The sequence below is a fragment of the Pseudophryne corroboree genome, chromosome 3, assembly GCF_028390025.1.
Source record: "Pseudophryne corroboree isolate aPseCor3 chromosome 3, aPseCor3.hap2, whole genome shotgun sequence".
Taxonomy (NCBI): Eukaryota; Metazoa; Chordata; class Amphibia; order Anura; family Myobatrachidae; genus Pseudophryne; species Pseudophryne corroboree.
Genome location: NC_086446.1, coordinates 313,911,229 through 313,932,457, shown reverse-complemented (window position 1 = coordinate 313,932,457; position 21,229 = coordinate 313,911,229). Strand labels below are relative to the sequence as shown.

Here is a 21,229-nt window from a genome sequence, read left to right as displayed (position 1 = left end):
TCTAGAAATTCAGAGTCTGGTCAAACAAATTTTGAAACCAGCAAGAGTGTGTATCCATCAATGCACTCGATTGCTGGGGAAGATGGTGGCGGCCTACGAGGCCATTCAATTTGGCAGGTTCCATGCCAGAGTGTTTCAGTGGAATCTGTTGGACAAGTGGTCCGGATCTCATCTACACATGCACCGGAAAATAATACTGTCCTCCAGGACCAGAATCTCACTCCAGTGGTGGTTGTACAGCTCTCACCTCCTAGAGGGTCGCAGGTTCGGGATCCAGAACTGGGTCCTAGTGACCACGGATGCGAGTCTCCGAGGCTGGGGTGCAGTCACACAGGGGGAAACCTTCCAGGGAAAATGGTCAAGCCAGGAAGTTTCTCTACACATAAATGTGTTGGAGTTAAGGGCCATTTACAACGGCCTTCTTCAGGCGGAGCGTCTTCTTCGCAACCTGCCCGTCTCGATCCAGTCGGACAATATAACAGCGGTAGCGCACATAAACCGCCAGGGCGGAACAAAGAGCAGAGCGGCGATGGCAGAGGCCACAAAAGTTCTCCGCTGGGCGGAAAGACATACAAGCGCGCTGCCAGCGGTCTTCATTCCAGGAGTGGACAACTGGGAAGCAGACTTCCTCAGCAGACACGATCTCCATCCGGGAGAGTGTGGTCTTCATCAAGAGGTCTTCGCAGAAGTGACAAGTCTTTGGGGGATTCCTCAAATAGATATGATGGCGTCTCGCCTCAACAAGAAACTTCAGAGATATTGTTCCAGGTCGGTAGACCCTCAAGCAATAGCAGTGGACACCCTAGTGACACCATGGGTGTTTCGGTCGGTGTACGTGTTCCACTCATTCCAAAGGTGCTAAAGATCATAAGAAGAACAAAGGTTCAGGCGATCCTCATTGTTCCGGACTGGCCAAGAAGGGCTTGGTATCCAGATCTTCAGGAATTGCTCATAGGAGATCCCTGGCCCCTCCTCTACGAGAGGATCTGTTACAGCAGGGGCCGTGCGTGTATCAAGACTTACCGTGGCTATGTTTGACGGCTTGGTGGTTGAGCGGCGGATCCTAGCCCCGAAAGGGTATTCTCAGTGAAGTAATTCCCACACTTCTCAGGGCTAGAATAGAAGTAACGGCAAAACATTACCACCGTATTTGGAGAAAATATGTGTCTTGGTGTGAGTCCAAGAAAGCTCCTGCGGCAGAATTTCAGCTAGGGCGTTTTCTCAATTTTTTGCAAGCAGGTGTGGATGCGGGCCTAAAGTTAGGCTCAATTAAAGTACAAATTTCGGCGTTGTCAATTTTCTTTCAAAAAGAATTGGCCTCCCTTCCAGAAGTTCAGACTTTCGTGAAAGGCGTGCTGCACATTCAACCTCCATTTGTGCCCCCAGTGGCGCCATGGGATCTTAATGTGGTGTTGCAGTTCCTTCAATCACCTATGGTTTGAACCTTTGCAGAAGATAGAGTTGAAATTTCTCACTTGGAAAGTGGTCATGCTAATAGCCTTAGCATCCGCAAGGCGGGTGTCTGAGTTAGCGGCCTTGTCTCACAAGAGCCCGTATTTAATCTTCCATGAAGATAAAGCAGAGTTGAGGACTCGTGAACAATTTCTGCCAAAGGTGGTTTCATCATTCCACATAAACCAACCTATTGTGGTGCCAGTGGCTACTGACTCCTTCGCTGAGTCAAAATCTTTAGATGTGGTTAGGGCTTTAAAGATTTATGTCGCCAGGACGGCTCATCTGAGGAAAACAGACGCTCTGTTTGTACTCTATGCTACCAACAAGATTGGGGCTCCTGCTTCCAAGCAGACTATTGCACGCTGGATCTGTACTACGATTCGGCATGCTCATTCTATGGCTTTATTGCCGTTACCGAAAATCAGTGGAGGCCCACTCTACCAGAAAGGTGGGCTCATCCTGGGCGGCTGCCCAGGTGGCCTCGGCATTGCAACTCTGGTCGGGGTCAAACACTTTTGCGAAGTTTTACAAGTTTGATACCCTGGCTGATGAGGACCTCATGTTTGGTCAATCGGTGCTGCAGTCATCCGCACTCTCCCGCCCGTTCTGGAGCTTTGGTATAAACCCCATGGTCCTTTTGGTGTCCCCAGCATCCTCTAGGACGTATGAGAAAATAGGATTTTAATACCTACCGGTAACTCCTTTTCTCTTAGTCCGTAGAGCAGGCATTCCCAACCACGGTCCTCAAGGCACACCAACAGTGCAGGTTTTAGTGATATCCAGGCTGCAGCACAGATGGTTAAATCAAAATAACTGAGCTACTTATTAAGTCACCTGTGCTGAAGCCTGGATATCACAAAAACCTGCACTGTTAGTGTGCCTTGAGGACTGTGGTTGGGAATGCCTGCCAGGGAGGATGCTGGGCTCCCGTCCCAGTGCGGACTCGATCTGCAATTTTTAGTTATTAGTTCTGTTTACACACGGGTTGTGTTATGATTATAGTCAGCCTGTTGCTGACGACGTTCATGCCGTTGACTTGAGTTTTGTTAATTGCCATGTTGTACGGCGTGTTTGAGGTGTGAGCTGGTATGGGTCCCACCTTAGTTATCATTAAATCCTTTTCCTCGGAATGTCCGTCTCCCTGGGCACAGTTCCTATAACTGGAGTCTGGAGGAGGGGCATAGAGGGAGGAGCCAGTTCACACCCCTTTTTCAAAGTCTTAAAGTGCCCATGTCTCCTGCGGATCCCGTCTATACCCCCCATGGTCCTTTTGGTGTCCCCAGCATCCACTACGGACTACGAGAAATAGATTTACCGGTAAGTAAAATCTTATTTCCCCCCCCCCACACACCACTCAGTCTGTTTCCTGTGTGTTTGTGTTTTTTTTCTCCCCTCTCTTTAAGGTAAGATGTCTTTCAAGATGTACAAGGAGGCTCCAATGATTGGCGCCAATACTTGCACAGTGTGCAAAGACATTTTTTCTATACTGCACAGGATCACTGGCCTTTGTGACCGTTGCTCCGCAGAGATGCCAGATGCGGTTGTACCCCCCATGGGAACCAGATTGGGCAGCCTCTTTCCCTGGCCATGCAGGAATTGGCTTCACAGTTAGCAGCTTCCCGCCCCTCTCCTCTTCCGACGGTAGCTGCTGAGGAGCCGCAGCAAGTCGTCACAGAGCCCCCTCTTGCAGAACCACAGCAGTCCCTGTCAGAACTGGCTTGGGTTCAGGGGCTATCTCAATCAGTCCATGGGTTTAGTTCAGTTTTCAAGCTCCCTGCAACATATGTTGGGTCTTTCCACCAAGCGCAAAGTCGCTGGACATGTGAGTTTGGGGATGCCAGTCTGCGGGGTTGGGGCACGGTGTTGGAGCAATACTCTCTTCTAGGTCGGTGGACCAGGGAGGAATCTCTCCTCCCGATAAACATTCTGGAATTGCGGGCAGTGTTCAATGCGTTGACTCTACCCTGCCTCTGATACAGAACAGGCCTGTTCAAGTACAGTCGGACAACGCCACCACGGTGGCGTACATAAATCATCAAGGCGGCACTCGAAGCCGCATGGCAATGATGGAAGTATCAAAAATCCTTCGTTGGGCGGAGCCCCATCTGCCAGCCATATCGGCAGTGTTCATTCCGGGAGTCCTCAACTGGGAAGCAGACTTCCTCAGTCGTCAGGACGTACACGCAGGAGAATGGAGCCTTCATCCAGAATGGTCAAGTGGGGCCTACCAGATGTGGACCTGATGGCGTCTCGACACAATCACAAGGTTCCGGTCTTCAGAGCACGAGCAAGGGATCCTCAAGCAGCGTTTGTGGACGCGCTGGCAATTCCATGGAACTTTCGGCTGCCGTACATGTTCCCTCCGGTGTCCCTTCTGCCCAGGGTGATACGGAAGTTCAAGCAAGGAGGAGGAAAACTACTTCTCATCGCTCCACCATGGCCCAGATGGCATTGGTTCTCAGACCTGCAGGGTCTCTCGATAGAGCGTCCTCTTCTGCTTCCGCAGCGCCCAGACCTCCTCGTTCAGGGCCCTTGTGTCTACCAGGATTTGTCCAGGCTGGTTTTGACGGTGTGGCTCTTGAAGCTTCCATACTAAAGGCCAAATGTTTTTCTGAGGTGGTCATTCAAACTATGTTGAAGGCCCGTAGACCGGCTTCTGCTCGGATTTATCATAGGGTCTAGAATTTTTATTTCGCTTGGTGTGCAACTAACAATTATGATGCATACAAGTTCAGTACGGCCAGACTTTTGGCGTTCCTGCAACAGGGCCTAGACTTAGGCCTTCGTTTGTAAGGTTCATATATCTGCCTTGTCAGTATGGTTTCAGAGAAAGATTGCGACTCTGCCTGATGTTCATACATTCACTCAGGGTGTTTTACGGATTCAACCTCCCTATGTCCCGCTTGTGGCTCCTTGGGATTTGTCTGTTGTTCAAGACGCCTTGCAAGAGTCTCCGTTTAAATCTCTTGAGTCTGTGGACTTACTCTTAAGGTCTTGTTCTTGCTGGCTATTGCCTCTGCTAGACGGGTTTCAGACTTGGCTGCCTTGTCCTGTAGGTCACCCTTTCTAATTTTTCACTGTGACCGTGTGGTTCTTAGAACTCGTCCTGGTTATCTACCTAAGGTGGTGTCATCTTTCCACGTTAACCAAGGGATACTCTGTCTGTCGGACCTTCTTGGGCGGCCCGCCTTGGTGCGACCCTTGAACAATTGTGCAAGGCGGCTACGTGGTCCTCAGTGAACACGTTCATAAGGTTTTGCCTTCGATACTTCCGCCTCCCAGGATGCTTCCTTTGGACGCCGGGTTCTTGTGCACACTTCAGTGCGTCACCTCCCATGAGCAACTGCTTTAGGACATCCCCGATGTTATCCCTGTGGAACCCCAGTGTACCCCGCTGCAGAAAAGGAGATTAATGGTAAGAACTTACCTTTGTTACATCTTTCACACAAGGTACACTGGGTTCCACAGGGCGCCCACCCTGACGCACTTAGCTTCTTTGGGTTTTTATGGCATTAGCCGCTGGTACCTTTTCCTGTCCTGAGAGTATGGTATATTACTGTCGTCTCTTTTCCTGCTACTGCATTGGACTGGTTAACGAAACTGAGCTCCTGTGCACGGAGGCAGGGTTATAGAGGAGGTGGCACTGTGCATCTTGGGAACAGTCAAAGCTTTTAGCCTGTTGGTGCCTCGGATCAAGGTCCATCTCTACATCCCGATGTTATCCCTGTGGAACCCAGTGTACCTCGCAGAAAGAGATTTAACAAAGGTAAGTTCTTACCATAAATCTCCTTTTTTTTTATCCTCTTCTACCAGCTGACCAGCAGAAGTGGGAAACTCCGCCCCCATTGGATGCACACATCGATAGTTTGGTGAAGCCCACCACCCTGCCTGTTCCTTGTGTGGCGTCTCTTAGGGACCCACGGATAGAAAACTGAAACAGTTCATTAAGGCCATTTTCTCGAACGTCCTAAGTGGATGCTGGGGACTCCGTAAGGACCATGGGGAATAGCGGCTCCGCAGGAGACTGGGCACATCTAAAGAAAGCTTAAGGACTATCTGGTGTGCACTGGCTCCTCCCCCTATGACCCTCCTCCAAGCCTCAGTTAGATCTCTGTGCCCGAACGAGAAGGGTGCACACTAGGGGCTCTCCTGAGCTTCTTAGTGAAAGTTTTAGATTAGGTTTTTTATTTTCAGTGAGACCTGCTGGCAACAGGCTCACTGCATCGAGGGACTAAGGGGAGAAGAAGCGAACTCACCTGCGTGCAGAGTGGATTGGGCTTCTTAGGCTACTGGACATTAGCTCCAGAGGGACGATCACAGGCCCAGCTTGGATGGGTCCCAGAGCCGCGCCGCCGCCCCCCTTACAGAGCCAGAAGGCAGAAGAGGTCCGGAAAATCGGCGGCAGAAGACGTCCTGTCTTCAACAAGGTAGCGCACAGCACTGCAGCTGTGCGCCATTGCTCTCAGCACACTTCACACTTCGGTCACTGAGGGGGCTGGGGGGGGGGCGCCCTGAGACGCAATAAAAACACCTTGGATGGCAAAAAAATGCATCACATATAGCTCCTGGGCTATATGGATGCATTTAACCCCTGCCAGAATCCATAAAAAAGCAGGAGAAAAGTCAGCGAAAAAGGGGCGGAGCCTATCTCCTCAGCACACTGGCGCCATTTTCCCTCACAGCTCCGTTGGAGGGAAGCTCCCTGTCTCTCCCCTGCAGTCACTACACTACAGAAAGGGTTAAAAAAAGAGAGGGGGGCACTAATTAGGCGCAGTATTAACTATACAGCAGCTATAAGGGGAAAAACACTTATATAAGGTTATCCCTGTATATATATAGCGCTCTGGTGTGTGCTGGCAAACTCTCCCTCTGTCTCCCCAAAGGGCTAGTGGGGTCCTGTGCTCTATCAGAGCATTCCCTGTGTGTGTGCTGTATGTCGGTACTTTTGTGTCGACATGTATGAGGAGAAAAATGATGTGGAGACGGATCAGATTGCCTGTAATAGTGATGTCACCCCCTAGGGGGTCGACACCTGAGTGGATGAACTGTTGGAAGGAATTACGTGACAGTGTCAGCTCTGTATAAAAGACAGTGGTTGAGATGAGACAACCGGCTACTCAGCTTGTGCCTGTCCAGACGTCTCATAGGCCGTCAGGGGCTCTAAAGCCCGTTACCTCAGATGGCAGATATAGACGCCGACACGGATACTGACTCCAGTGTCGACGGTGAAGAGACGAATGTGACTTCCAGTAGGGCCGGGCCACACGTTACATGATTGAGGCAATGAAAAATGTTTTACACATTTCTGATAATACGAGTACCACCAAAAAAGGGGTATTATGTTTGGTGAGGAAAAACTACCTGTAGTTTTCCTGAATCTGAGAAATTAAATGAGGTGTGTGATGATGCGTGGGTTTCCCCCGATAACAACTGATAATTTCTAAAATGTTTTTGGCATTATATCCTTTCCCGCCAGAGGTTAGGGTGCGTTGGGAAACACCCCCTAGGGTGGATAAAGCGCTCACACGCTTGTAAGGGCTCTACCTTCGCCTGAGATGGCCGCCCTTAAGGATCCTGCTGATAGAAAGCAGGAGGGTATCCTAAAAGGTATTTACACACATACTGGTGTTATACTGCGACCAGCAATCGCCTCAGCCTGGATGTGCAGTGCTGGGTTGGCGTGGTCGGATTCCCTGACTGAAAATATTGATACCCTAGATAGGGACAGTATATTTTTGCCTATAGAGCATTTAAAAGATGCATTTCTATATATGCGTGATGCACAGCGGAATATTTGCCGACTGGCATCAAGTCTAAGCGCGTTGTCCATTTCTACCAGTAGAGGGTTATGGACACGTCAGTGGTCAGGTGATGCGTATTCCAAACGGCATTTGGAAGTATTGCTTTATTAAGGGGAGGAGTTATTGGGGTCGGTCTTTCAGACCTGGTGGCCACGGCAACAGCTGGGAATTCCACGTTTGTACCCCAGGTCGCCTCTCAACATAAGAAGACGCCGTATTATCAGGCGCAGTCTTTTCGTGGACAAGGTTCCTCATTTCTGCCCCGTGACAGAGGGAGAGGAAAAAGGCTGCAGAAATCAGCCAGTTCCCAGGAACAGAAACCCTCTGCCAAGCCCTCAGTATACGCTGGGGCTTTACAAGCAGAATCAGGCACGGTGGGGGGCCCGTCTCAATGAATTTCAGCGCGCAGTGGGCTCACTCGCAAGTAGACCCCTGGATCCTTCAGGTGATATCTCAGGGGTACAAATTAGAATTCGAGACGTCTCCCCCTCGCCGTTTCCTAAAGTCGGCTTTACCGATGTCTCCTTCTGACAGGGAGACAGTTTTGGAAGCCATTCACAAGCTGTATTCCCAGCTGGTGATAATCAAGATACCCCTCCTGCAACAGGGAACGGGGTATTATTCCACACTGTTGTGGTACCGAAGCCGGACGGCTCGGTGAGACCGATTCTAAATCTAAAATCTTTGAACACTTACATACAGAGGTTCAAATTCAAGATTGAGTCACTCAGAGCAGTGATTGCGAACCTGGAAGAAGGGGACTACATGATGTCTCGGGACATCAAGGATGCTTACCTTCATGTCAAAATTTACCCTTCTCACCAAGGGTACCTCAGGTTTATGGTACAGAACTGTCACTATCAGTTCAGACGCTGCCGTATGGATGGTCCACGGCACCCCGGGTCTTTACCAAGGCAATGGCCGAAATGATGATATTCCTTCGAAGGAAGTGAATTTTAGTTATCCCTTACTTGGACAATTCCCTGATAAGGGTAAGATCCACGGAACAGTTGGAGGTCGGTGTAGCACTATCTCAGGTAGTGTTGCGGCAGCACGATTGGATTCTCAATATTCCAAAATCGCACCTGGTTCCGACGACGTGTCTTCTGTTCCTAGGGATGATCCTGGACACAGTCCAGAAAAAGGTGTTTCTCCCGGAGGAGAAAGCCAGGGAGTTATCCGAGCTAGTCAGGAACCTCCTAAAACCGAGCCAAGTCTCAGTGCATCAATGCACAAGGGTTCTGGGTAAAATGGTGGCTTCCTACGAAGCAATCCCATTCGACAGATTCCACGCACCAGTGGGACCTGCTGGACAAATGGTCCGGGTCGCATCTTCAGATGCATCAGCGGATAACCCTGTCACCAAGGACAAGGGTGTCCCTCCTGTGGTGGTTGCAGAGTGCTCATCTTCTAGAGGGCCGCAGATTAGGCATTCAGGACTGGGTCCTGGTGACCACGGATGCCAGCCTGCGAGGCTGGGGAGCAGTCACACAGGGAAGGAATATCCAGGGCTTATGGTCAAGCCTGGAGACATCACTTCACATAAATATCCTGAAGCTAAGGGACATTTACAATGCTCTAAGCTTAGCAAGACCTCTGCTTAAAGGTCAGCCGGTGTTGATCCAGTCGGACAACATCACGGCAGTCACCCACGTAAACAGACAGGGTGGCACAAGAAGCAGGAGGGCAATGGCAGAAGCTGCAAGGATTCTTCGCTGGGCGGAAAATCATGCGATAGCACTGTCAGCAGTATTCATTCCGGGAGTGGACAACTGGGAAGCAGACTTCCTCAGCACGACCTCCACCCGGGAGAGTGGGGACTTCACCCAGAAGTCTTCCACATGATTAAAAACTCGACAGGTATTGCGCCAGGTCCAGGGACCCTCAGGCAATAAGCTGTAGACGCTCTGGTAACACCGTGGGTGTACCAGTCAGGGTATGTGTTCCCTCCTCTGCCTCTCATACCCAAGGTACTGAGATTGATAAGATGGAGAGGAGTAAGCTCTATATTCGTGGTTCCGGATTGGCCAAGAAGGACTTGGTAACCGGAACTTCAAGAGATGCTCACGGAAGATCCGTGGCCTCTACCTCTAAGAAGGGACCTGCTCCAGCAAGGACCCTGTCTGTTCCAAGACTTACCGCGGCTGCGTTTGACGGCATGGCGGTTGAACGCCGGATCCTGAAGGAAAAAAGGCATTCCGGATGAAGTCATCCCTATCCTGATCAAAGCCAGGAAGGATGTAACCGCAAAAACATTATCACCGCAATTGGCGAAAATATGTTGCGTGGTGCGAGGCCAGTAAGGCCCGACGGAGGAAATTCAACTGGGTCGATTCCTACATTTCCTGCAAACAGGAGTGTCTATGGGCCTGAAATTGGGGTCCATTAAGGTTCAAATTTCGGCCCTGTCAATTTTCTTCCAAAAAAGAACTAGCTTCAGTCCCTGAAGTTGACGTTTGTAAAAGGGGTACTGCATATACAGCCTCCTTTTGTGCCTCCAGTGGCACTTTGGGATCTCAATGTAGTTTTGGGTTCCAAAAGTCACATTGGTTTGAACCACTTAAATCTGTGGAGTTAAAATATCTCACATGAAAAGTGGTCATGCTGTTGGCCCTGGCCTGGGCCAGGCGCGTGTCAGAATTGGCGGCTTTATCCTGAAAAAAGCCTTATCTGATTTTCCATTGGGACAGGGCGGAATTGAGGACTCGTCCTCCGTTTCTCCCCAAGGTGGTTTCAGCGTTTCACCTGAACCAACCTATTGGTGGTGCCTGCGGCTACTAGGGACTTGGAGGCCTCCAAGTTGCTAGACGTTGTCAGTGCCCTGAAAATATATGTTTCCAGGACGGCTGGAGTCCGGAAATCTGACTCGCTGTTTATCCTGTATGCACCCAACAAGCTGGGTGCTCCTGCTTCTAAGCAGACTATTGCTCGTTGGATTTGTAGTACAATTCAGCTTGCACATTCTGTGGCAGGCCTGCCACAGCCAAAAATCTGTAAATGCCCACTCCACAAGGAAGGTGGGCTCATCTTGGGCGGCTGCCCGAGGGGTCTCGGCTTTACAACTTTGCCGAGCAGCTACTTGGTCAGGAGCAAATACGTTTGTAAAATTCTACAAAATTGATATCCTGGCTGAGGAGGACCTGGAGTTCTCTCATTTGGTGCTGCAGAGTCAACCGCACTCTCCCGCCCGTTTGGGAGCTTTGGTATAATCCCCATGGTCCTTACGGAGTCCCCAGCATCCACTTAGGACGTTAGAGAAAATAAGAATTTACTTACCGATAATTCTATTTCTCATAGTCCGTAGTGGATGCTGGGCGCCCATCCCAAGTGCGGATTGTCTGCAATACTTGTACATAGTTATTGTTACAAAAATCGGGTTATTATTGTTGTGAGCCATCTTTCAGAGGCTCCTCTGTTATCATGCTGTTAACTGGGTTCAGATCACAGGTTATACGGTGTGATTGGTGTAGCTGGTATGAGTCTTACCCGGGATTCAAAATCCTTCCTTATTGTGTACGCTCGTCCGGGCACAGTATCCTAACTGAGGCTTGGAGGAGGGTCATAGGGGGAGGAGCCAGTGCACACCAGATAGTCCTAAAGCTTTCTTTAGATGTGCCCAGTCTCCTGCGGAGCCGCTATTCCCCATGGTCCTTACGGAGTCCCCAGCATCCACTACGGACTATGAGAAATAGAATTATCGGTAAGTAAATTCTTATTTTCAGCAATGCTGGGGCTGCGGTCTGCCCAGCTCTGGCTTCGGCCTGGGTGGCCAAGGCTATTGTCAACTGGCCTGATTTTTTGGACAAGGGTTTCCGCTCTCGCTCGTCATACTGATCTTCTATCTGTGCTAGCTAACATCAGGGAATATGACACATACTTGGGAGATGCTTTCCTTGTTTATGCCACTCTCTCCCCCAGAGTTTTGTCGTCAGTAACTTTCAGACGAGCTCTCTGGCTTTGCATGAGACAAGCGGTTAGTGACTCCAAGAATGCCCTAGAAGCGTTACACTTCGCTGGAGATGTTTTCTTCGGTCAAGAACTAGATAAGATTTTCGTCATGGTAGAGGCTTCTAAAACAGCTTTCTTACTCTCGGCGGCGCCCAAGATGAAACAATTGTCCTTTCGTCCACAGGGGAAAACAAGAGGTCAGGCTTGGCCAGGGTGTCGACTGTCCCCCAAGCTGATAAACCAGAAGCATGATGGGAGGCAGTTTTCCATCTGGGAACTCCGCAATGAGCGCCCATACGTATGGCATGAAACATTTGATTCCTGGCTAGGGGGAATTATTTCTCGAGGTTAATTATTCACTACAAGTCTCCCTGTTGACGTAGGTAAGGCCGCCACTTTTCAGGTGTCCATCCGGTCCCTTCTAGCAGCGGGGGTGAATGTCCCCAGTCCTATCTCCCCAGAGGGGAACGGGGTTCTATTTCAGTCTGTTCTTTGTGCAAAAGCTTGACTTGTCCTTTCGTTCCATTTTAATCTCAAGACTCTGAACCTGTTTTTCAGTGTCCCAAAGTTCAGGAAGGTGAGTTTTCGGTCAGTATGCAGGCCATGGTACCCGGGGATTTCATTACCTCCCTGGATTTTCAGGAACGCCTACCTGCATATTCCAATATGAAAGTATCATCAATCCAACACAGTCATTTTCTGTTTCATTCTTGCCTTTCGGGCTCTCTACGGCCCCAAGATTTCCACGAAGGTGATGGCCGTCATGGCGGCCACCCTTCGCCTCCAGGGGATCGGCATACTCCCATACCTGGACGACCTACTACTTTTGGCTCAGTCTCAGGAGACCCTGAATCACCATCTCTCTGTGACTTTTGACTGACTTTAGTCGCATGGTTGGCTGATAAATTGGCGAAAGTTCAGCCTGATTCCCTCTCATTAATATGCTTCACCTGGGTGCCTGCTTTGATTCCTGAGTTCAAAGGGTTTTCCTCCCCAGGGTAAAGATAACGTCTCTGCAGTCTCTAATCCATCAGTTTCTCAGGTGCTGTAGAGTCTCCCTGCATTTCTGCAAGCAGGTTCTGGACAAGCTGGGCTCCAGCTTCAACACTCTGGATTACGCACAACTCCATTCCAGTTGGAACTTCTCAAGCAGTGGAACCATTCGCCTCTAAACCTCATGTCTCAGATAATGGTCCTATCCAGGGAGGTGTGTCTTTCCTTCCCTCTCATGGTGGATCCACTCGTATCATCTGTGTAAAGGTCTGCCCTTCTCAATTCAACAGTGGGTCCTCCTGACCACAATTGCCAGCCTCCGCAGATAGGGGCGATCATTGGTGGTCACACCTTTTCAGGGCAGGTGGTCGGCCCAGGAGGCAGAACACAGATAAATGTTTTGGAACTGCGGGCGGTTTTTCGCGCCCTTTGCCAGATTGGATCTCTTCTTTAGCACAATCCTGTGAAGGTCCAGTCAGGGCAGAATCATAAGCTTAGCCACTATGAGGGAAGTGGTTCACATCCTCTGCTGGGCAGAGTGGTTTCTTCCAGCGATCTCGGCAGTTTACACCATCGGATTCCAAAACTGGGAGGCGGACTTCCTGAGAAGACAGGACGTCTACTGCGGCGAGGGGGTTCTCCACCCAGATGTGTTCCAAATGATGGTGCATCACTGGGGACATCTTCATATCGACTTAATGGCCTCCCGGCACAATCACATACTGCCTTGCTACGGGTCCCGTACCAAGCATTCGGAAGCCTTTTTGGTTGATGCCCTGGCAATGCCGTGGACTTTACAATTTGTATATCCGTTTTCTCCAATAGCCCTCTTACCACGCATCCTGCGCAGGTTAAAGCAAGAGAGGGTAACAGCCATCCTTGTGGCTCCAGGCTGTACAACGTTGGCCTGGTACGTTGACCTTCTAGGTTTATCGTAAGTACCTCCTTGGCACCTGCCCCACAGGCCGGACCTTCTATCTCCGGGTCCGTGTCTTCCCCCCGACCTACTGCATCTAGCTTTCATGGGTTGGCTGTTGATAAGTCAGTATTGAGGGACAGAGGTTTTTTGGATCGGGTTAGCTAGATCATGTGCACTTATTTTTAGTTGTGTGCTGTTTGCCACCTTGAACAGTTACTCCTTAACGGTTGTCGTCTTTCTTATAGTTGGACCTGGGCCTGCGCCTTGCTTCCCTAAAAGTGCAGGTCTCGGCCCTGTCTGTTTTATTTCAGTGTAAGGTGACATTTTCTTTTGCTGTTAAGTCCATTTTTACAGGGAGTTCTTCAGAGCCAGCCTCCTTTCGTTCCTTCGGTACATCTGTGGGACTTGACTCTCGTCTTACAAGACATACACTTCTTGAACCATTGGAGTCGGTGGTGCTCCGCTGGCTAACCTGGAAGACTGTGTTTTTGCTTGGTTTTGCTTCAGTGCGCCGGGTCTCGGAACTGAGCGTACTTTTGCCCCGTCTTCCTTTCCTGGTTTTCCATACGGACAGGGCTGTGCATCGTACTCTACTGCATTTAACTTCCAAGGTAGTCTCATGTTTCTACATCAACCAGGAGATAGTGGTACCTTCCCTTACTGTTTGCGATGCTGCAGACTCTCGGGAGTCCCTGTCTTCCCTGGACGTGGGGCAGGCTCTTTGCACGTATTTCCAGCTCACTGCTACATTCCAAAAAATCAGACACTCTGTCCTTTATGACGCTGCCAAACGCAGACCCTGGCACAATGGTTGCCTCTCACCATTTGTCATTCTTAGCTCGCCGTCCTGTTTCAGCCTCTCTGATAGCTCATCACACGTGTTCAGTGAGGGCCCCCTATAGCATCAACACCTTTACCTCCGCCGATGTGGCTTTTGGACATCGGGTGTACTTGGCACAGTAGAGGAGCATTACCTCCGTAAAGGGACAGCTTTGGGGCTTCCCAAGGCCCCAGTATCCACCAGGATCAGGGGAAAAAAATAGATTTTTGTCTTACCTGTAAAATCATTTTTTTTTCTAAATCCATGGTGGACGCTGGTTGCCTGCCCTTACTCCCCTGGCTGCTTGGGTTGTTTTGTTTGGTCTCCGGCACCCTGTTGTGTGCCTGGTATGTACGTATGTGCCAGTCTTCTCCTCTCCGTTTTGCTGGTTCCTTGATCTTGTTAAGTTAAATTGGCCTCAGGGTTGCTAGGCAGGGTATAGGGGAAGAGGAGCCTGTGATGCTTTGTTCACAATAGTTAACTACTTATTGCCCAGCTCCTGCACTCCACCATACCCAAGCTTCCAGTGTCCACCATTGATTTAGAAAAAGATTTTAAAGGTAAAACAAAAATCCAGCTTTCAAGGTGTACTGTGACAACAGGATTTGAAAACTTTATTCACTCTTACATCTTAATTGGGATCTCAAAAATATATTAGATGAGTAATATAGTCTAAGATAAACTGGCTTGCAAAGGTTAGTAGAGGGTAGTGCAGCTAAAACATATATCCAGTACCTTAGACGCATCCGCCTAATTCTTTTTGCTGACCAAGTTTTAGTGTTTTTTTGTGTGCAAGTTTCTAATGATTAGCATAAACGGTATTTGTTTTAACGCTTCTTTGATGGAGAGCTGTTGACCTGTAACTGCTTATGTTTTATGCTTCTCAATTATGCATTCTTTATCATAGACATGCCTGCAGGGAGTATCGTATACACAAGGAGCTGGATCACCCTAGAATAGTCAAACTGTATGACTATTTCTCTCTTGACACAGACTCGTAAGTTTCTAATCTCACCATTGCGGAAAAACAATTTTTGGGGGGTGGGTTGGGGTTGGTGGTGATCATAAAACTGGTTTGATTTTGATCAATTGCGTTTCATCTTATGTTGGGATGGTGTAAGTTTTAAATCTGTTAGGTCACATTTTCAACAGTCGTTTTGTACAGTCAATACTGAACAGGCATCTTACATTCATACTTGATAGGTGTCAAGTAAAATAACATATTTGTGTTCTTGCAGGTTTTGCACAGTGCTAGAGTATTGTGAGGGCAACGATCTTGACTTCTACTTGAAGCAACACAAGCTTATGTCAGAGAAGGAAGCTCGCTCCATCATCATGCAGATTGTAAATGCCCTTAAGTACTTGAATGAGATCAAGCCACCAATCATTCACTATGACCTGAAGCCAGGTGAGTGAATCTTTCTTCGAGAGCTTTAGGAGGAAGTGTTGTAGGCTGGAATGAAAAAAAGTAATTTTAACAGCATTTGAAGGATGGAAGGCTAAAGGAAAGCCTAGGAGGGCATTCCATATTGGGAACGACTTTGGTTTATATCCTGAAGACTGAAGTGGAAATGGGAGGGAGAGTGAATGGCAATTACCCTAGAGATGTAGGCGGGTAAAGTGTGGTTGAGGGCTTTGTAGATGCGATACAGGTATTTTTTTGACTGTGTATGTGATGGACTTTAAGTGATTGGCAGTGGGGTGTAACACGGATAGTGTTACAAATGCACAACATGAGACAAGCAGCAGAGTTAAAAACAGACTGAAGAGCGGCGAGGCAGGCGTTTGGGAGGCTGTAGAGGAGTAATGTAGGTGTGTTGCATGAATTACAGTTTTGGCATGCTTCCAGGGTGAAAGATAGTCTGACCTTAGAATAATGCACAACTGGAAACCACAAAATTGAAAGAAGGATTAAATATGGGAGGAAAAAGAGATGACCGAAGGGGAAGAGCAGTTATTTTTTATATGAATGGCATATAGGTAGTATTGAAAGTCAGAGGAACTTAAAGCTGTAAGAGAGAAAAGAAGGGGACCAAGGACAGAATCTCTAAGAACATGAACCGGAATGTGAGAGGAGTGGAGGTACGTAGATTTAGAGAATGAGCTTTTGGAAAAATTAGAGGAGAACAAACAGAGCAAAGCCCAGTGGTGTGAAGGGGATGATTAATTTTGTCAAATGCTGCCGTGAGGTCAAGAAGTGGATGGTCAGAGAAGAGACTGAAAGCCAGATTGGAGAGTGTGTGTAGGAGGGAGAAGATGCTGGTGAGGTGGCTGTAAAGAACTTGCTCAAGGAGCCTGCAGCCAGAGGGGAGGAGAGACATGTGGCAGTAATTAGAGAGGAAGCAGTGGGCATGGGATTTAATAAGGAGCTGCAATATCTTATAAGTTTCCATTTTTTCAGAAGCAGTGGGATTTAAATAACAATAGAAACGATTCCTATGAGTTCCAGAATGAAAGTACCTTAGGCTAGACGGACACTTTCCATTGTGTATTTCTCTGACGTCCTAAGTGGATGCTGGGACTCCGTAAGGACCATGGGGATTAGCGGCTCCGCAGGAGACTGGGCACAACTAAAGAAAGCTTTAGGACTACCTGGTGTGCACTGGCTCCTCCCACTAAGACCCTCCTCCAGACCTCAGTTAGATTCTTGTGCCCGGCTGAGCTGGATGCACACTAAGGGCTCTCCTGAGCTCCTAGAAAGAAAGTATATTTAGGTTTTTTATTTTACAGTGAGATCTGCTGGCAACAGACTCACTGCAGCGAGGGACTAAGGGGAGAAGAAGCGAACCTACCTAACAGGTGGTAGTTTGGGCTTCTTAGGCTACTGGACACCATTAGCTCCAGAGGGATCGACCGCAGGACCAGACCTTGGTGTTCGTTCCCGAAGCCGCGCCGCCGTCCCCCTTACAGAGCCAGAAGCATGAAGAGTCCGGAAAATCGGCGGCAGAAGACTTCGGTCTTCACCAAGGTAGCGCACAGCACTGCAGCTGTGCGCCATTGCTCCTCATGTACACCTCACACTCCGGTCACTGATGGGTGCAGGGCGCTGGGGGGGGCGCCCTGAAAGCAATATATGACACCTTGGCTGGCAAATCTACATCATATATAGTCCTAGAGGCTATATAGATGTAAAATTACCCCTGCCAGTATTCCAGAAAAAGCGGGAGAAAGTCCGCCGAAAAAGGGGCGGGGCTTCTCCCTCAGCACACTGGCGCCATTTTCTCTTCACAGTGCAGCTGGAAGACAGCTCCCCAGGCTCTCCCCTGTAGTTTTCAGGCTCAAAGGGTTAAAAAGAGAGGGGGGGCACTAAATTTAGGCGCAATATATGTATACAAGCAGCTATTTGGGGAAAAATCACTCAGTTATAGTGTTAATCCCTGCATTATATAGCGCTCTGGTGTGTGCTGGCATACTCTCTCTCGGTCTCCCCAAAGGACTTTGTGGGGTCCTGTCCTCAGTCAGAGCATTCCCTGTGTGTGTGCGGTGTGTCGGTACGGCTGTGTCGACATGTTGGATGAGGAAGGTTACGTGGAGGCGGAGCAGAGGCCGATAAATGGGATGTCACCCCCTGTGGGGCCGACACCAGAGTGGATGGATAGGTGGAAGGTATTAACCGACAGTGTCAACTCCTTACATAAAAGGCTGGATGACGTAACAGCTGTGGGACAGCCGGCTTCTCAGCCCGCGCCTGCCCAGGCGTCTCAAAGGCCATCAGGGGCTCAAAAAACGCCCGTTACCTCAGATGGCAGACACAGATGTCGACACGGAGTCTGACTCCAGTGTCGACGAGGTTGAGACATATACACAATCCACTAGGAACATCCGTTACATCATCTCGGCAATGAAAAATGTGTTACGCATTTTCTGACATGAACCCAAGTACCACATAAAAGGGGTTTTATTTTTGGGGAGAAAAAGCAGCCAGTGTTTTGTTCCCCCATCAGATGAATGAATGAAGTGTGTAAAGAAGCGTGGTTCCCCCGATAAGAAACTGGTAATTTCTAAAAAGTTACTGATGGCGTACCCTTTCCCGCCAGAGGATAGGTCACGTTGGGAGATATCCCTTAGGGTGAATAAGGCGCTCACACGTTTGTCAAAAGGTGGCACTGCCGTCTTAGGATACGGCCACCTTGAAGGAACCTGCTGATAAAAAGCAGGAGGCGATCCTGAAGTCTGTATTTACACACTCAGGTTATATACTGAAACCTGCAATTGCCTCAGCATAAATAGTGCTGCTGCAGCGTGGTCTGATACCCTGTCAGTTAATATTAATACGCTAAGACAGGGATAATATTTTGCTAACATTGAGCATATTTAAGACGTTGTCTTATATATAAAGGATGCACAGAGGGATATTTGCCGGCTGGCATCCAGAATTAATGCAATGTCCATTCTGCCAGGAGGGTATTAGAAACCCGGCAGTGGACAGGTGATGCTGCCTGTAAAAGGCACATGGAGATTCTGCCTTATAAGGGTGAGGAATTGTTTTGGGATGGTCTCTGGGACCTCGTATCCACAGCAACAGCTCGGAAGAAAAAATTTTTACCTCAGGTTTCCTCACAGCCTAAGAAAGCACCGTATTTTCAGGTACAGTCCTTTCGGCTTCAGAAAAGCAAGCGGGTCAAAGGCGCTTCCTTTCTGCACAGAGACAAAGGAAGAAGAAAAAAAGCTGCACCAGCAGCCAGTTCCCAGGATCAAAAATCTTCCCCCGCTTCCTCTGAGTCCACCGCATGACGCGTGGGCTCCACAGGTGGAGACAGGTGCGGTAGGGGCGCGTCTCGGGAACTTCAGGGACCAGTGGGCTTGCCCACAGGTGGATCTCTAGGTTCTGCAAATAGTATCACAGGGATACAGGCTGGAGTTCGAGGCGACTCCCCCTCGCCGTTACCTCACATCAGCCTTGCCTGCTGCCCTCGGAGAAAGGTAGTACTGGCGGCAATTCACAAGCTGTACTTCCAGCAGGTGAAATCAAGGTACCCCTCCTTCAACAAGGCCGGGGTTACTATTCCAAAATGTTGTGGTACCGAAGCCAGACGGTTCGGTGAGACCCATTCTAAAATTGAAAGCCTTGAACACTTATATACGAAGGTTCAAGTTCAAAATGGAATCGCTCAGGGCGATTATTGCAAGCCTGGAGAATTTCATGGTATCACTGGACATCAAGGATGATTACCTGCATGTCCCTATTTATCCTCTTCACCAGGAGTACCTCAATATTGTGGTACAGGATTGCCATTACCAATTCCAGACGTTGCCGTTGGTCTGTCCCCGGCACCGAGGTATTTACCAAGGTAATGGCCGAAATAATTAACCCGTACTTGGACGATCTCCTTATAAAGGCGAGGTTCAGGGAGCAGTTGTTCGTCGGAGTAGCACTATCTCGGGAAGTGCTATAACAGCACGGCTGGATTCTGAATATTCCAAAGTCGCAGCTGGTTCCTACGACGCGTCTACTGTTCCTGGGTATGGTTCTGGACACAAAACAGGATAAAAAGGGTTTCTCCCGGAGGAGAAGTCCAAGGAGTTGTTGTCTCTAGACAGAGCCCTCCTAATACGTATACAGGTGTCGGTGCATCAATGCACGCGAGCCCTGGGAAAGATGGTAGCTTCTTACGAAGAAATTCCATTCGCCAGGTCCCATGCAAGGATTTTCCAGTGGGATCTGTTGGACAAGTGGTCCGGGTCGCATCTTCAGATGCATCGGCGGATAACCCTGTCTCCAAGGGTCAGGGTGTCGCTGTTGTGGTGGCTGCAGAGTGCTCATCTTCTAGGGGGCCGCAGATTCGGCATACAGGACTGGGTCCTGGTGACCACGGATGCCAGCCTTCGAGGCTGGGGGGCAGTCACACAGGGAAGGAACTTCCAAGGCTATGGAAAAGTCAGGAGACTTCCCTACACATAAATATTCTGGAACTGAGGGCCATTTACAATGCCCTAAGTCAGGCTAGACCCTGCTTCAACACCGGCCGGTGCTGATCCAGTCAGACAACATCACGGCGGTCGCTCATGTAAACCGACAGGGCGGCACAAGAAGCAGGATGGCGATGGCAGAAGCCACAAGGATTCTCCGATGGGCGGAAAATCATGTGTTAGCACTGTCAGCAGTGTTCATTCCCGGAGTGGACAACTGAGAAGCAGACTTTCTCAGAAGACACGACCTCCACCCGGGAGAGTGGGGACTTCATCCAGAAGTCTTCCAAATGATTGTACACCGTTGGGAAAGGCCACAGGTGGACATGATGGCGTCCCGCCTCAACTAAAAGTTAAAAAGATATTGCGCCAGGTCAAGGACCCTCAGGCGATAGCTGTGGACGCTCTGGTAACACAGTGGGTGTACCAGTCGGTGTATGTGTTCCCTTCTCTGCCTCTCTTACCCAGGGTAATGAGAATAATAAGAAGGAGAGGAGTAAGAACTATACTCATTGTTCCGGGTTGGCCAAGAAGAGCTTGGTAACCAGAACTCCAAGAAATGATCTCAGAGGACCCATGGCCTCTGCCGCTCAGACAGGACCTGCTGCAGCAGGGGGCCTGTCTGTTCCAAGACGTACCGCGGCTGCGTTGACGGCATGGCGGTTGAACGCCGGATCCTGAAGGAAAAGGGAATTCCGGAGGAAGTTATCCCTACGCTATTTAAAGCTAGGAAAGAAGTGAACGCAAACCATTATCACCGCATATGGCGGAAATATGTTGCGTACTGTGAGGCCAGGAAGGCCCCAAAAGAGAAATTTCAGCTAGGTCGATTTCTGCACTTCCTACAGTCAGAGGTGACTATGGGCCTAAAATTGGTTTCCATTAAGGTCCAGATTTCGGCTCTATCGATTTTCTTCCAAAATTGAACTGGCTTCACTGCCTGAAGTTCAGACTTTTGTTAAGGGAGTGCTGCATAGTCAGCCCCCGTTTGTGCCTCCAGTGGCACCGTGGGATCTCAGCGTGGTGTTGGATTTCCTGAAGTCGCATTGGGTTGAGCCACTTAAATCTGTGTAGCTATAATACCTCACGTGGAAAGTGGTCATTCTGTGGGCCTTGGCGTCGGCCAGGCGTGTATCAGAATTGGCGGCTTTGTCATACAAAAGCCCTTATCTGTATTTTATATGGATAAGGTGGAATTTAGGACTCGTTCCCAATTCCTTCCTAAGGTGGTATCAGTTTTCATGTGAACCAACCTATTGTGGTGCCTGCGGCTACTTGGGACTTGGAGGATTCCAAGTTACTGGACGTAGTCAGGGCCCTGAAAAGTATATGTTCCCAGGACAGCTGGAGTCAGGAAAACTGACTCGCTATTTCTCCTGTATG

At 49.2% G+C, this 21,229-nt stretch overlaps 1 protein-coding gene across 4 annotated transcripts in view; it reads left to right on the top strand.

Annotated features, from left to right (window-relative positions):
• The window catches only part of TLK2 (tousled like kinase 2), a 449,799-nt gene that overhangs the window by 380,933 nt on the left and 47,637 nt on the right, over positions 1-21,229 (top strand). For all 4 annotated transcript variants that reach the window (XM_063959450.1, XM_063959447.1, XM_063959449.1 and 1 more), the window contains 2 exons: positions 14,844-14,933; positions 15,175-15,344. In XM_063959450.1, coding sequence (XP_063815520.1) covers positions 14,844-14,933; positions 15,175-15,344 — 260 coding nt within the window. The remainder of the gene's footprint in view (positions 1-14,843; positions 14,934-15,174; positions 15,345-21,229) is intronic.